The 18,117-nt window shown below is 39.4% G+C and overlaps 1 protein-coding gene across 2 annotated transcripts in view; it reads left to right on the plus strand.

The window, feature by feature from the left end:
* The window catches only part of jarid2.S (jumonji and AT-rich interaction domain containing 2 S homeolog), a 138,114-nt gene that overhangs the window by 43,166 nt on the left and 76,831 nt on the right, over nt 1-18,117 (plus strand). For both annotated transcript variants that reach the window (XM_041567210.1, NM_001094763.1), the window contains 1 exon segment: nt 14,880-15,015. In XM_041567210.1, coding sequence (XP_041423144.1) covers nt 14,880-15,015 — 136 coding nt within the window.

Here is an 18,117-nt window from a genome sequence, read left to right on the forward strand (position 1 = left end):
TTGATCGTAATGGCAAGGTTTTTTTGTAAGTGTTCATTTTCATTATTAGTGTGGCAGAGACCTGATAGACTAATTATTCTATAATAAATGTTCAGTGAATGTTCTTTTAGATTGGAAAATATGATGGCTTAGAACACTAACACTAGCTTCACTATATCTAGTCGGTACTGGAAGATCTGGGAGCATAGAGGACTTAATGCATGCCCATTTTAACATGAATGAAAACAGATTATCTTCCCAAAGTTTTGGTGTCAAAAGTTTTTTTTCTCTTTGGCCCACGCACCTCTACTTGAGCTACTATCACAACATTTCTTCTCTGAATATCATATCTAGGCTGGGGCAGGTTGTGTAGAAGCCTGCTTGTCATAAATATGTAGTTTGGTAGTAAGGAGAACATCTAAGCCAGGACCCACAATAAGTACCCTATTTAAGTGGTAGCTGAAATTTAGTTAAATTTATAGTAAAAACAGAGTATATTTTCCCTTTAATTTTTACTCTTCAGCCTTCCATCATTAATGTTTATCAAATGCTACCTATGGAGGATGCAGTGATGGCAGTTAAGGTATTAAAATATTGAATTGAACTCTTCATAATCTCCCAGGAGTTATATTTATGTTCTTTATAAACCAGTGCAAAGCCTTTCAGATCTCTGCATATGCTGCCGTGTTCTGGACTGTTAAACACATCCGCAGAGTATTCTAGGGAAGTACTGTAGGCTAAACAAATGGAAAACTTATTTTCAGCAAGTAGGGTAATGCACACAGTGGGAGAAGAGGCAGGGTTTGTAAGCATACCGCTTTTTTCCCAAAAGTATGAGTGTTGACTATGAGATCTCAACCAGCTGTAACTTCCTAGCTGAGGCTAGACCAACACGAGGCACAGAAAGCATTTTATTTTGCTTTTATATCCACCAGCACGTATTCTTTGTGTTGTTTCAAGCACCTGGTACACCCAAAATGATTACTGGTCTATAGGTGTCCATACATACAGAGATGCCCCCGATATGCCCACCTTGAGATGGCAATATCAGCCTGATCTGATCGTGGACCCTAGGACCCATCGATCGGATCGCAATGCCGAGAATACAGGCGGTTGAACCAAGGCCAGCATCAATGAACCGATGCAGTCTGGCCAATTTTTGTCCAGATATCGATCAGGGGAGGGCCTCATACACTGCCCAATAAGCTGCCAACTTAGGAGCATGTGTATTAACATTGGAGATAAATATCTCCGAAGATCTTTGGAGATTTCCCCATAGCAACCAATCAGATCTTTGCTTTTGTTTTCTAACTTGTAGGTGACTGTTTAAAGCTAATTGTTTTTATTTGCCATCGGCAACGCCTCTGGAGATCTTTATCACATTAGTCTGTCTGCTGCTGATATTGGCCTGTATATTGGGTAGGATCAACATCCAAAGGTTTGCTGAGCAGCCTATTGCCCACAAGCCTTTGGTTGGGGATCACTACTCTAGAGTCTCAGGTTGGACATTTTCAGATCTAAATTAGTGATAGTGCTGACTTATATTTCAATAAATGTTTAGTAAAATCCTCTCTAATAATTGTTGACTAGATGTCACAGTAGTAATGGAATTAGATAATTGTTGCATAATGTATATTATTCTCTTTCTATTGTTTTTTATTTTTTCTTATCACAACCTTCCTACAACTTTATTCAATGATAACACCTTAAAGGCCCTTACACGTGGGCAATGCTATTTTTGTTGAGCGTTTGAGGTGCAGATTTGAGTGTGGTTGAGCACATGAGCTGTGTTTCCAGTTAAACCTAATCTGGTTGTAAACACATTTTAGGACAGAATGTTCTATGGTGATTTTTTTTTTTTGTTTTCCAACCACAACATTTGACATGCGTTCAAAACACCTATGTGTGAGGCCCATAAATCCCTAACACGTTCTTGCATAAGTACCCCATCCCAGTTGTGTTTATATATTCCCATTGTTGCAGATATCATAGCTTTTTATAATTTTACAACCTCATTGTTTGGTACAAGGTTTGGTATATAGTTTAAATTGTGCTATTAAGCTCATAGGTTACAATTACAGCCCTTATACACATATTTTTAAAGGGGTTGTTCACCTATAAATTAACTTTTAGTATGATGTAGAGCGTAACATTCTGAGACAATTTGCAATTGGTTTCCATTTTTTTATTATTTGTGGCTTTTGAGTAATTAAGCTTTTTATTCAGCAGCTCAAATTACCCTAGTAAGCATGCACTGATTTGAATAAGATACTGGAATATGAATAAGAGAGGCCTGAATAGAAAGATGAGTAATAAAAAGTAGCAATAATAATAAATGTGTAGCCTTACAGAGCATTTGTTTTTTAGATGGGGTCAGTGACCCCCATTTGAAACCTGGAATGAGTTTGAAGGAGGCAAATAATTATAAAATTATTAGAACTAAATAATGAAGGCCAATTGAAAAGTTGCTTAGAATTGCCCATTCTATAACATACCAATGGTTTGCTAAAAGCGAACCACCCCTTAAATAGTGATATGCTCCACTATTGCAGTGTTTTAGGTTCAAGACCCTATTTTGGTACTGGCCCTTTCCATTAGAAAACCCTTAATATGAGGACAGGTCAATGTCACAATTTGGCTGTAAAACAAAAAAACACTGATGCCCTAGCCATCAGGCCTAGTGACTGAAACAAGTGTTAGTGGGTAGATTCTCCTATGCACTGGAACTCGCCAGTTTCGGGGGGTAGGTTGTTTCTGTCTGTGATCATCTCTGACTGAGTTGTGATAATCTGACTGGAAGTGATTGTTTGTGCAGCTGTTACCATTATGGGTATGTGTTAATGTGAGTCTGTGGGGCATATTTATTATGCAGTGTGTAAAAAAAAAAACAGCGGGAGAATGCACCACACATCACCAGGGATCACAGCCTTTTTTCTTAGAGTGACTTCCCCCTGTAGCAATGTAAAATAACAGCGTAAAATCTGGCGTTTGCATAGTGTAAAATTACGCACCATCGCCATTTATTTTATTTTATTTTTTTTTTCAAATTTTCTTTTACACAACATAATAAATATGCCCCTGTGTGTCTGTGTACTATGCAAATGTCTACAGCTCTCCCACTCAGGACATGCTTGATAATGAATGACAAGGTTTTACAACATTGGTATCTGAGGACAGATACCATATTTAGTAGATTACCTTAGGAAAGCTGCTGCTTCTCTGCTTTTTCAGATATGATCTATCCTTGTTTCTGGACTTGTCACCTGTATATAAAATACAGAAATAAAAAAAAAAGCATTTAATGTCATAAACTTGTGTTAATTTATACAAAATACAGAAATAACAAAGGAGCATTTAATGTCATAAACTTGTTCATGTCCATAAGCAGTTTTTAGTGGCTTTTATGAGAAGTCATACATTCTTTAGCTGTTCACTTTGGCAAAGCATGTGTCCGTGTTGTAGATTGTTGCACATTAATTTTGGCAAGTTGTGAATGCTTGCTGGCCGAAGCGAGTTGTCTGGGATTTTACTAACAAATAAATTAGCAGGAATTAAATAGTTCTAATCTGAACAAACACAGTAGCTTTGTTAATTAAGTTCACAAAAATATAACCATGTCCATGTTTTCAGTCAGGCCTGGTTGTCATGGCATGTGACAGGAATTGCTTTGCTGTCCATAATACAAGTATTATGAGTAAAACCATATGGTGGGTCCCAGAAGGTCTTTTAAATTCTTGTTGGCTACAGAGCAAGCTCTTTTTCTAACCTTGTTATCACAGAGGTGTATGTCTTGTAAATCTGGTTGGGAGAACAAAGAAGTATGAATGGCTCGTCATATTCTGTGCTGTGTTATTCTTCCGTCTCCATCGATAAGTCTGTTTGCATACAGCCATTCAGACAGAGTCTTACTCAGATGTCCAGTCATTAGTTCCCATCTTATAAAGTAACTAATATAAACTAAAATTGTGGAACAATTCATACAGCTATATTGCCCAACTGCAGAAATGTTTGCATATGCTCTAATTTATTTGCATGGCAAATAATTAACAGACAGGTACTTATCACTCACTTATTTTAATTGGATATTGTACTATCTGTATGAATATAACATTTTTGATGGCAATTCACATATACAGTCATATGAAAAAGATTGGGAACCCCTCTTAATTCTTAATGGAGTTTTGTTTATTGGCATTGGTTGAGCTTTCAAAGTAGCAACTTCCTTTTAAAATATAACATGCCTTATAGAAACCGTCGGCCACAGTCCCTGATATAGCCACACAGCCCCAGAGCATGATGGAACCTCCACCAAATTTAAAAGTAGGTAGTAGGTGTTTTTCTTGGAATGTTTTTCCGCTATGCAAAGTGCTTTTTATTATGACCAAATAACCCAATTTTTGTCTCATCAGTCCAAAGCACTTTGTGCAAATTGCACTGCATGGTAGAACGATGTACAGATCACCATCTGCAGCAAGATGTTCTTGCAGGTCTTTGGAGGTGATTTTTGGGTTGTCTGTAACCATTCTCACAATCCTCTGCATATGCCGCTCCTGTGTTTTTCTTGGCCTGCCAGACCTGTGTTTTACAGCAACTGTGCCTGTGGCCTTCCATTTCTTGATTAATTCCTTACAGTTGAAATTGACCGTTTAAACCAATGAGATAGCTTTTTGTAGCCTTTCCCTAAACCATGATACTGAACAATCTTTGTTTTCATATCTTTTGAGAGTTGCTTTGAAGATCCCATACTGTCACTCTTCAGAGGAGAGTCAAACAGTAGCACAACTTTCAATTGGTCATGTTAAATACCTTTTATCATGATTGGACACACCTGCCTATGAAGTTCAAGGCTTAACGAGCTAAACCAACCAATTTGGTGTTTCCAGTAATCAACATTGAGCAGTTACATACATTCAAATTAGCAAAATTACAAGGGTACCCAGATTTTTGCACAGCCAGTTTTTCACATTTGATATAATTTCATACAGCTGAATACTGCTTCACTAAAAATCTTTGTTCAGAAAACACCCAGTACTCCTGGGAAATGAAAGACATACCACTGTTATCTTTTTTGTTAAAAGTGGAGTAAATAATTATGCAGGCTGAGAGAGGTTCTCAAACTTTTTCATATGATTGTATTTCCAGTATGAGAAGTTATGCTGGTGTGGGTTAAGTTTTCTGTTCATTTATGAGTATATGGTCAGATATTGCAGCAAGTCTATAACTGGACAAGGTGCATTTAATGATAGTGTACTCACTCTGCTGATACAAAGCATTAGCACAACAACAACAACAACCTTCTTCACAATAGCTGAGCAGTCCACTCCATAATAGTCCTGCATATGGTTGGGTACCCACAGGGTCATGGTATTCGACATACTGAAATGTTTGCTGCAGGTCCATGAGGCTTGGGTTAGATTCGCTAGAACATTTTACTAATGTTCTCTCTTAAATGTTCTTCACCTCTCTTCTAGCCTTACCTCCCAAGATGGCTGGTACTGGGGTGAGGGTGTCTGTGACAGGTCAAATCATTTGTGGGTCCACCTCCTTGGGCTCTTGTAGATCTTTTCTGGATGACTGATTTGCCAATATGAACAGAATACTTTGTACATATAACAAAACACCAATATTATTGGTAATATGTTATAACTGTTTATTGATCATAGGCTGGCACCAAAACTATGGGAAAAAATTGTGCAGCAAGGAACTCAGTGAGGCAACTTCGGGCGACTATTGAAAACGCATCGCCACGTGTGCATTAGCGCAGGCGATTTTGCGCTGTAGCCTATGGCGAAAAAACGCTGAGGCAGTTCGGGGAGTTAGTCGCGCAAAAGACGTGGCGATAAGTCGCCAGGCGACAAAATCTCCCCGAATCTCCTCATCTGGCCTTAAGGTGGCCATACACGGGCCGATAAAAGCTGCCGACAGAGTCGGGTCCGTGTATGGGGGCCCCCAACGGGCTTCCCCGATCGAGATCTGGCCGAAAGTCGGCCAGGTCTCGATCGGATGGGACTAAAAATCCCGTCAGATCGCGTCCGCATCTGTTCGTTGATGCAGTCCCGCGATCCACCCGTTCGCGTTCGCTAGGATCCGATCGTTGGGCCCTAGGGCCCACGATCGGATCAGCCCGATATTGCCCACCTCAAGGTGGGCATATCGGAGGGAGATCCGCTCGTTTGGCGACATGGCCAAACGAGCGGATATCTCCATGTATGGCCACCTTTACCCTAATACGACTATTTGCGAGTACAGTGAGCATTAAATCATGATTCCCTTGTTTTGCTGATGCCTGCACCTCTCCTATTATTGGGTGTTACAAGTAGCCAGTCCTAATTAGAGTGCTGATTATGTTCATGGCTTGTTAAGCAGACTAATAAGGCCCTGACAGTTTTTCTTTATATCTTGTTTTCTCTCCTACACATTTGTCTGTCTGCACCTGTATACACAGTGGTGTGAAGAGGTTTTTCCCAACTGTGCAGTCTGTGCTGGACAAGTGCAAATACATACAGAGCCTAAAGATCCCTTATTCCCTCACCAAAGTTTCCAATTAAAACCAGCTTTATCTTGAATCTCTTAGGACTCTTACACATGGACATTTTAAAACACATTCTAAGAGTGAAAATGCATATATTACAGTTACCGTATATGCAATTTTTTAATGTAACTAAAAGCACGTTTTTGTCAGTTCAAAATGCAGCGATCTAGTCTATTGATAGCTGAACGTGCAGCAAGAGCAAGAAGATGCAGTATGCTGTGTGTGTCTAAACATTTAGGTGTGCTCATACCTGCGTCTCAAACACCCATTAAACGTGGTAAAAATTATGAAAAAAAACACCCTTGTGTAAGAGCCCTTAAGCCTGTAAGGGCCACAAATGTTTGCGCCTCCCCCCAGGTTTTTAAATACTGTTTAAAATGCATTTCTTAATAATGACATCTTTAGTTCTTTAGCTTACTGCAGCTTTTTCTAATACCTCTTTCATAGGGGTTATACAGGCAGACTAGTTAGAGTAGGTTTGCAGTTATCGTTTGAAATATCCGCAGCAGTGATTCTGATACATGAGCCGTCTAAGATGGCTCCTGCAGTGCTGCCCGCCCCGCGCTTACCTTTCCTGTGCAGTGGGGGGTGCATGAATAGTGGAGAGAGCATAATCGTCTCCCTCGCACTAGCAAAACCAAAGTTTCAGATTAAAAAATAGAAATTCGGCACTTAAAGGTACCAGGAGCGACTTTTTGCCACCCCTGGTAACTTGCTTGGTGCTGCCAACTGAGGAGAGTTTTTCAACTCGGCCCATATCACAGCATCCCCAAATATAAGGAACATGTTTAATAAATGTAGGTTTGTGGGCTGCATTTTTTAAAATAAACCAAACAATCAGAAATTCTAGTTGAAAATTTTTAAAAGTGTCAGTTATTCACTAGATCCGATAATCTTAATTTATCTATCACATTTGTAGTTAAATACATTTACCGTACACTGAATACATTTTTTTTTTTTTCCAGGATCAAGAAATATGAAATAATATCTCAAACTATATCACATTGTCTCACTGACTGGCTTCTTCATTGTGCATGCAGTGGCTTCTTCATAGTGCTCAAATTGCAATTGTTTAGTTATACAAATGCATTAACATTTGCACTTATAGTTTTAAACTCACATCTCTATTATTGAATGTTTTCATTCATAGCTCCAGTTAAGCACCATACTTTCCCTGCCAGCTATTAGGCTGTTCCTTATAATACCATACCTCCCAACTGTCCCTTTTTCGGAGGGACAGTCCCTCTTTTGACAGCTCAACCCGCAGTCCCTCATTTGTACTGGAAAGTCCCTCTTTTCTCTGCACTGAACAGCCAGAAAAAGAAACAAAGTTTCTCACTTAATTGGCTTTTAGCAGAGAGCCCAGAACAGCTAACAGGTGCAAATAAGATACTTTGTAACAATTTTGAGACACAAAAACACAATTTAGATAAGGAGAAATATTTTCAAACTTTCATAACCTGCCAAATTTTGTAAAACGAACATGGTAATTAGGGGGTGTGGCCACAGAAAGGGGTGTGGTAAAAAAATTGCTGCGCTATGTGTGGAAAAAAATTTTTGTCCCTCTTTTTACTTCCAAAATGTTGGGAGGTATGTAATACAGGATGTATGACTACTTTCCTCTGCTCAGAAGGGATGTAGCTGGAAATAGTATGATGCTCTGCATTGTTGTTAATAATACATGTGCCCCTGCTGCTGTGAGTCTCATGGAACTGATTGTGTTGCACGCCCACACAGTAACTTTCCGAAGTGAAATGTTCAATGATTGTAGTTTTATTTCTAGCAGACTTTGACCTTGAAAACTGAAGCCCAACAGTCGATCAACCTCTCTGTGTTTCTTGAGAGCAATGAATGCATTCATGCCGCTTCTAAGTAAAAACATATGCCTTAAAGCTCTTTCATTCTTTTATTTGAAAAGTCAAAATGCTGCTCTGACATTTCACAAAAGCATAGACGGACTAGAATGAGTACAAAAGAAGTTAAAAGCTAAGCACAATTTTGCCTTTTTAGCAGGGTCGGACTGGAGCATCAGGGGCCCACCAGGGCTGCAAACGAAGGGCCCTCCTGGCAGTCCCCAGTGGTTCCCTCCCAACCTCCAATTCCCTGGCGCACCGTGCTCTGCCTGCACGCGAACATGGCGCACGCATGCGCCATAACGGTGCACTGAGAGCACATGCAAATTAGAATGTGCAGTTTAACTTAAAAATTAACAAGTTTAGGTTATGCATATTGTATAGGGTATTTCTCCTTATAATACAGACTACTGTTTCTATTTTGCATTAATGGTTTAGCCTATCCTTGTTGGGCATCGTCAGTATTCTTATTTGCAAATCAGCAGAATAGTGTAATACTTGGCTACATAAAGAAGAGCATGCTGAGTGTTTATAAAAACGAGTTGCTGATTTATAGATTGGAGCGGTTGCACATGATTGTGCAGTGACTCATACACAAAGGAACCTGGTGACAAATGTGATTCACAGATACTCTGATGCAACTGGCTCTCCTCTCACACTAAGCATTTAGAATTCTAAAGCCTTCTTCTGATGGTGATGAGCTGTCCTCAACTCCCCTTTCTATTTTTTCTGACAGGATTATGCCCGTTGCACTTTAATAACAGCCCTGAAGGGGTTCTGGGAAAGCAATGGTTTTGATGAAATGTTGCAAACTTCTGTGAGACCCATTTCCCCTGCCCAATCCCAGTTTGAGACAGGAATTTGCAAAGCACTACCTTTTTTGTGATTAGAACAATAGGCAAAAAGTATATTCTGTACAAGCCCTTTTCATTGAACTTGTGTTAAAAAGGGATTATACTGTCCTATTAAATTATTTCCATTAGAGAAATAAAAGGGGTATTTACAGTATAAAGGTCATAACATTAGGGGCAGATTTATCAAAATGTGAGTTTAGAGCTTAATAAATAAAAACTCATCCACACTCTGTTCATTCCTATGGGATTTTTAGTATTTATCAATGGATGATTAATATGTGAGATTAGAGTTTGCTAAAGAAAAACTCACCTACTGTTTATTCATTCCTATCAATGGGTGAATATTAGAGCAATGAATAAAAAGTGAGTTCTTCCTTGGCAAACTCTCTAATCTCACATTTTAATAAAACTGCCCCTAGGTGTAAAAATGCTGGTGGAGGAAACATCTATCATGTCTGTGTGCAACACGAAACTGCTGTGAACACTTTCAGGATAGGTGTTATCTCTGACTAATTCAGAAATTGCCTTGGTTAAATAACATTTTATATAGTTATGGAGGTCAGTGTTTTCATAGCATGCTTACAAAACATTTTTTTACTAAAGCAGCTTTAGATTTCCTTTAACAAAATGGCCCTAAACCTCTACTAATCCAAAAAGATTATATTAATCCCTCCTCCCTCAATGGGGAATGTGCTGTTCAATTTTTAAAGGGACACTCCCAATTTCAGCTTTATATTTCATTTAAATAGAAATTATTTCAGTATGTAAGAAAACACTCCTACTCTGATTAAAAAGCTTTTTCTTCCTGGGTGAGGTGGACTCGCTGTCTGCAAACACAACAGCTAGGTTATGCAGTGCCATAAAAAGCGCCCCCACAGGACCTACCACGGGGGGCTCAGGTCCTGAGGGGCCGCAGCCTTGCTAGGTTTTAAACAGAGCTTTCTCACTTTCTCATTCCGACCAGACTAAATCAAAGATGGCCGTGCATTCCACCTGTGGAACGCCCGGCCATCTTTGATTTTTTTTTTCATTAAACTTTCAGCGAGGTGGAAAAGGCACAGAGAGAGAGAGACAATCACAGTTAGAAGAAAAGTGTGGGATTCAGCTTGGTGAGTTAATGCTTTCAATCAATGAAGTGCCCAGAGGCCATTTCTGCAGTCATTTTACTGGTAAGTCTGGAGTTAATGGAGTGATCTTTGGACATATTTGCAGTAGTTTTACTGGCAAGTCTGGATTTTTTTTTTTGTAAGTGTTGCTTCCGGGGGGCCTCAAAACTCTAAGGTTATGGTCAAAGGCTTCATCGCATGGCAGTTTGGGCAATGTTGGAGTTGCTGGAGAGGCATCACTAAATGACCCAAAGTTACATACTGCCATACCCCCCCCCCCTTCCAATCAACTACCCAGTGTGCTTTGTCAGGTGCTATAACTGTTTCAGTTGCACCAGTGTTCCAGGTGTAGTTTCAGTTCCAGACAGCTGGTGGCTTGTTCAACATTATTCTGCTAGAAACTGTTCCACTGTTTGCTCAGGGGACTGCATTGTGCATAAACTGACCAGGGTAACATTTTGCATACTGTTGCGTTTCTAAATTATAGGGATTTTGTTTTTTCCCCCAGTTTGGTTTAGTTTCCTGTTGGCTGTCCTGAGAATGAATGAATGAAACTGGAAACAACAAAATAAACTTGTAGACTTTTCCCTGTAATTGTGCTCAAAATTAGACAAAAATGCGGGTTGTCTCTTCAATATGAAGAGATCGTTTTAGAAAAATCCCCAGTGGGCTGTTTGTTGTAGCATCTGTAGTTGCACTTGACATAAGTACAGTTTGCATTTTTCTATTTTATTATATTTTTTTGGTCATTGAGACAACTGCCACTGTTGGACAAGTATTGTTGTATGACATAAACTCAGGCTTCTCAAAGTCAGTGGTTAGTTATCCTCAGGCCAATCTTCCACTCCATATGCAATTACATTATTGTGCAGTAAAACTATTAATGATGTAAATAATATAGTGCAGTCACAAAGGATTTGCTACCAACATCTTTTATTTAGACTATTCTTCATTAAAGTAAGGGCGGTATTCCCTTTGTACTCCTTTCAGGCACTTATAGAGCATAGGGCTCACACGTACAACAGCCCTATCATTTTTCAATCACTTGCTGTGCTGTCCGAGAGCTCTTATTTTGCTTTGCTCCTTGTAAAAGTGATAGCCATTTTGTTCTGGTTAGTGTGATTATTAAATTTCAAAACTCATCTTAAAATAAAAACATAAAAAATATACATGTCTGGAGAAGCTGTGTAATACCAGGAACATTGAAACATCTGTTTCAGGTCTGCCCCTTAATACAGCCACTATGGGAAGAGATTAGGATCTTAATAGAATAACTCATGCATGACGTGGCCCAGTTAGATATACAGACATTTGTACTAGGATATCTAAGCATATACAACTGTTGGTTAATCATGTATTAACAGCAGTACGCTTATCAATTGCGGCCAAATGGAAGACTAAAGCTGGCCATAGATGCAAAGATCCGATCGTACGAATCATTGGTGACGTTGCATACAGCCTATTTTGAGACCACCCAATTTCAACCTAAAGTATGCCTAGCTAATGATGTCACCCTACATGTGGTTGCCTTGACTACTCTCTTGATGTCTGACAAGCAGACACTCTAAAGTACAGAATTGGCAGTAGCCCAGCATATTTTTGAGACAACTCAGCTGGTGGTCAGTGTGCAGGGCTTGTCACTGTTAGACTTTGCCAGAAATTGTTTTCCTGCTGCCACTCCTAATCCAAATTTAATCTGGTGGTATTAGTGCCTCTCGTCTTCTTTTTTTAATTAAAGCCATAAACTGTACAAGCACGTGACTTATAGCTTTTTAATTGGGTTTTTGTTTGAAGATTATCTATGCACTAAATGGAGCATGCCTATGCTGCTGTACATGGAATGGAGAGAGGAACTACTCTACTTTTGAACATACTTCCCTATAATATTTGTACCTGCATTTTCATGTTTTATATAGAAGGTATGGATCCATTATCTTGCAACCCATTATCCAGGAAGGTTTGAATTATTGTAAGGTGATCTCTGTTTTAAGCAAATAAAAAACATTTTTAGAAATGGTTTCCTTTTTCTCTGTAATAATAAAACAGTGCCTTGTACTTGATGGTAATTTAGCAAGAATTCATATTGGTGGCCCCTAAACCACAGGGTCCTTGCACCAGCCTTCGAGAACTTTCCATCACCACCCCTGTGCAAGCAAGTTAATGTGCCAGAGCATTGGGGATTACAGGAGAGTAGAAGAGCTTTGTTTCTCCAATGCTCCATAGAATGTGTCTGGGCCTTGCCACAAATTCAGGTCTGGGTTTATTTAATGTTTAAATGTTTTTTTTTAGCGATCTAAGGTATGAAGATCCAAATTATGAAAGACCCCTTTGTCTGTAAGGTCCCGAGCATTCTGGATAATATAGTATAGCATATACCTGTACTAATTCAGGACTGGGCTTCTGTCGACTCCATGGTTTATTATCATTTACCGGTATGTTACAGCCTTTAGTGATACTTGAATGATAATTTATATAATTAAATGAAATCATTTTTACTATTGAAGTGAAATAATATTCCCATTACTTAAATAGTGAATAGTAACGTTTTCCCAATATGGTTCCTGCTCTTGCAGCACTGTCTGTTTTCCACATTACAGCCAATTAAATTGCCTTTCAAAAGCCCCTAGATAAATTCTCTATTTTTATTGAATACCAAACCCTGCGCTGACATTTTTTTCTGAGTGCTTTATTTATTCACTTATCACTTTGATGATTTAAGTGTGAAGCTCCTGACAGGAGGGCCTGGACTCATGCCAAATGAAAAAGCTTGGGTTAACACACAAGGTTAATAAATTTGTTGTTAAATAAATAGCTGTGCCAAGGTATGCCAGAAATGAATATTAATAGACTTCATGTTATAGCTGTTTCAACTATAGACGGGCTTATATGATCACAGATGTTAATAATTAATTTCAGGAAAGTTTATGATTGTTGCTATAATTATATTGTAAACGTGCCAACTAGTGATGTGCGAGCCGGCCCAATAACCGCAGGACCCGTGCCCGCTGGTCGGGCAGGTTTGGGCCAACCTCACATCTACAATTGCGGGTGGCAGGCGGGTCCAGGTTGAGCTCTTCTTCCTGCTCTCCCCACCCACCACCTTGTATTGCCGACATTGGACTTCCTTTTTTTTTTTATATACACGCACCTTATCGGCCAAGCCCTTTTTGTGACGCCATCTCTGAAAAAAAGGTTATATGTTACGAGTTGCATTTAAATATTGATGCATATAGGAGGAAAGAGTCATGCTCAGTAAAGTTTACAATCAGATTTGTAAATTAGGAGTGGGGGATATAATGAATATTTTTATTATTTAGTTTTGTTATTTTGTAAAGGAAACTAAATTCTTTGTTCAATAAAGCATTTAATTCCATGGTGTTTTTTTCTTAATGGGGTTGTTCGCCTTTAAATTATTTAAAAAATTTTATTCTGAGAAATTTTGCAATTTGTTTTAATATTTATTATTTATGGGTTTTCATCTATTTAGCTTTTTATTCAGTAGATCTCCAGTTTTAAGTTTCAGGAATCTGATTTATAGTCTCCAAATTACCCTAGCACCCATTCATTGATTTGAATTAGATACTGGAATATGAATAGTAGAAGGCCTGAATAGAAAGATGAGCAGTAAAAAGTAGCAATAACAATACATTTGTAGCCTTACAGAGCGTTTGTTTCTAGATGGGGTAAGCTGCAAAGAGTCAGAAGAAAAAGGCAAATTTAAAAACTAAATAAAAGGAAAAGTGAAGGTTAATTGAAAAGTTGATTGGAATTAGCCATTCTATAACGTATTAAGGGCTCTTACTGATGAGCGGTTGTAGCTGCACTTCCCTGCGTTCCGTTTTTTCTGAGTTCAGCCGCAGGGGAGTGCAAGAATAGGCGCCAAACGGAGGTTGAGACGCAACATGCTGCATTTTTCCTGCGTTTGGCACCTACATGCGCCTGTGTGAGTACATCCCCATTGGAAAAACCTAATGCGTCTATTCCTGCGCTCCCCTGCGGCTGAACGCAGAAAAACGGAACGCAGGGGAGCGCAGCTACAACCACTCATCAGTAAGAGCCCTAAACGTTAACTTAAAGGTGAACCACCTGTTTTAAAAAAAAAAAGCTTTTTGGGTACAAAGAATTTTTTCTTTCTGCTTTTTTGCACTCATCCATGTTTGTATTTTAAGCGGCTTTTACTATTTGCTACATCTGTTTATTACTTTTTGTATGGTTGATGATTTCTTGTATTTGAACACTGCCTCCATATATATGATGAGTCAAGCAATACAGCAGATCCCTCTTAGTAGAGGTGTGCATTAACCTCTTTGCAACATATACTTCTGTGGTAACAAATCCACGTATTTGACCTATGGCCCATCTAAGGAAAATAAAACGTAATAATATTTGTGGTTGTAAGGGTAGGGTAATACATTTGCACCAGGTTTTGTTAGCCATAGCAAACAGTGTCACCTGTGTGAATGCAAATACTTATTGATTTCTAATGCAAACATTGCAGTTCTTATTATGTTAACATCTGCTTTACGCTACATTTCTTTCTCTGTTTTCCCTTTAGGATGACAGTGATGGTATTCCATGGTCGGAAGAAAGGGTGGTGCGGAAGGTGCTTTACTTGTCTCTCAAAGAGTTTAAGACGGCACGAAAGAGACAAAGTGATGACTGCATTAACGGAAGCTTCAAAACTCCTAATGGTAAGTTTTGTTTTTTTTGTCTTCTGGGTATGGTGGAGACTGGAGAACTATGTATTAGCACTGCAGGCGCACAGGAAATGTAAAAAACAATTGTATCTTCTGTAGCAGCCCCAAAACTTCCAAACCAATGTGGATGTGGTTGGGTGACATGCCGCCCCCTAAAATCCTGTTTTACTAGGCCTGGGCCATGGTGGCCTTTCCACAAATCCAGGCCTGAATGTGGCACTTTGATCATATTGCCAAACTTGAATGTAGTGATAAAAACTCTTTATAGAAAGAAATTTATTTGAACAATATTTGTATGCATTGCCCCAGGGCTGGAACCCTATACTACTAAGTTAATAGGTCCATCCCAAAGGACTCCAGTTATTTGAGAATTGGTCACATGGACAGTGGGCCCTTCTGTCAAGTTGTATATGAAAAATAAAATGCCTAGCATGCATGGTCACTCCTTTTTGTCCTTTTCAAACTTGCCAAATTTTTAACCAGGCAGACCTATTGGTGGGCCCCATACAAAGGCTAGGGAATCGGGGCAGGGGGTTGGGCCAGGATGCGTTGGGGGCAGGACAGTGGTTTGGCAGCGGCGTGGCTGTGACATCAGAGGCGGGTTTAGGACATGGCCATAAGGGATTGGCCGGTCGCTGCATCAATTTTAGGAAACCCTGCCTGGTTTTCATAATTTGGAAAACCAGGCAGGCAGTTTTGACCCGGCAGTTTGTAAAGGGCTAGGTCAGCATAAAATAAGTTCAAATTTAGCCACCATGCTTGGGGGCTTGTCAAAGAGTATCGGAGCTAGAAATAGGGGGTAGGCACATTGCAGTTCAGATCGACAGGGTGGAAACAGCAGCGGTGATGGCAATTCTTCGTGTGCATGGGCTGGTAAGTAATACTTGGTCCAGTCCTGCAGAGTATTGGGTTTGCATGCAGTGTACTGTAGTCTCTCATTACCTGTCAATTTGCAGTGCAGATTGGTCACTTACTATTTTCCTTGACTCAAGCAAGCATGGCCTTGCTGAAGCTTAAGTGGCATTTGAGCTAAAACTTGCTGTATGTTTCAGCTAAGGTTGCCACCTTTCGCACAAATTTTTACCGGCCTGCCAGAGGCGGAGGCAGATCATGATGTCACAAGGGGTGAATGATGTCAAAAGGGAAGTGGCTATATCGCAGCAGGGATCTACAAGGTGGAGATCGAGGAAGGGAAGGGGTAAGGCATAGGTGGGTGGGCCAATGGCTACATTAAAGGGCATTACAGATTTATTGGCAACTACATTGCCGTTAATTTGTAATACCGGCCCCGGCCTGGGCGGATGTTTTACCGGTCAGGCCGGTAAAATACAGAGTGAGGGTCATTTATAAAGTTTGTGCAGCGCATATTTATTCGCAAGTGGTTGTATTGCCCATGCTTTGTCTTGAAAGCTAAAATATTGCACTGCTCTGCCTGTCTTTCCGGTTTTTGCGAATTCTCATTGCGCATTATTTTTTGCAAATGGCTTGCAAATGAGACGGTGTTTGAGTGAGTGCACCCATTGTGTGAGGCTGTTGTGCCTGAAAATAGTGTTAAAAGTAACTTACATTCTCAATTTGCGAAACTGTTTTGCAAATATTTTCTCACACACCAGTTCTGGCGTAATTCAATGCAGAGTGTGCATATAAATATTCTCAATTTGTAATTTTTGCCATTTTAAAAAGTTCTTGACATTTGCAGTGTGAAAAAAAAACATTTGCAATTCTGTGTGCTCACTCTGATCCAGTTTCATAAATATAACCATGTGTAGGGCAAATATATTCACGGTGCGAACCAATTTGCCCTGCGCAAAGTTTATAAATGAGCCCCAGTGGCACAATAAAAACTGTGTAGCTAATGTCTTGTTTTAATGTTATTCCCTGCAAGCTGGCCTCCTTTAAAAAATTGTTAGATTCTTTGCTGACCTGAAATACCCTTAGATTCCTGCTACAGCAGGGGATGAGTATTTTGGCCCAAGTTATTTGTCCTCCTCTTTGGCTCCATATAAATAAGCAAGTCTGTGAGGCATAAATCAAAGTGAGGCCTCTGACAACACCTATTACCATATATGCAAGTTGGAATGTATGCATTATTTCATCGATTCCTATTTACATATACAGATTTATAGTCGGCGAAACTGCATTGCAAAGTGGAGCCACAAAAACGATTCCCTTGGTGGTTATAATAAGTTCAAACATTCTTATATGATTATATAATTCCCAGTTTTGGATCAGCTGCAGCCATACGCAAAAAATCTTTACTAGATCTTGTTCTGAATAATACAATGTAAATGTTCTACGTTTCATGAAGTGCTTTTCTTGTCATGCACAGACACAGAGGGTCTCATTTATTAAATATCTGAATGCTCCATCCCCACCCCCTATTATCCACTATTACTAAAATAGTCAATAATAAGGTAAATAATATTCTTTTTATAATTTATTTATTACATTTGATTTAATGGATCCTCTAATAAAAACAGTTTTTTGCATAATAAAATAAAATTTAGTTCTTTGTAACTTCCAGTATATACATTAATTGCTAATTATTACTGGTTTTATGTGTAAGGCCAAGGACACACTGAGCAGATTATCCGCTTTCATCCGTCTGTGTTTTTGTAAGGTTTATTGCACAGATACAGCCTAATGGTTCAGAGCCATATATCCAAACTTGCAGACAGCCTGTTTCGATCTTGTTAGATCTCATCAGTGCAAGATATTGGAACATGGCTTCTGAGAGGACTTTGAGAGTAGCAAAATGGGGAACCAAATCTGGTTATGGTGACAAGGGCTGAAAGGAGCCAAAAAGCCCTTAGCTAGCAATTATATGATGCCTTATGGAATCAGAAGGTATTTACTTGTCTCATGCCATACACACAGCACTGCCTAGGCACAAAGGAGTGATTTGCATGTCTCCGCCCATGATACCTTATGGGAGAATCAAAACTCTAATTTTTGGTATCTAGGCAAGGCTGTGTGTATGGCATTAGACAAGTAAATACCTTCTGATTCCAGAAGGCATCACTTTGCATATAATTGCTAGCTAAGGGCTTTTTGGCTAGAAATCCGTGCAGGGGTTGCCACCTGCCCGGATTTCAT

This window comes from Xenopus laevis, chromosome 6S (genome assembly GCF_017654675.1).
Source record: "Xenopus laevis strain J_2021 chromosome 6S, Xenopus_laevis_v10.1, whole genome shotgun sequence".
Taxonomy (NCBI): Eukaryota; Metazoa; Chordata; class Amphibia; order Anura; family Pipidae; genus Xenopus; species Xenopus laevis.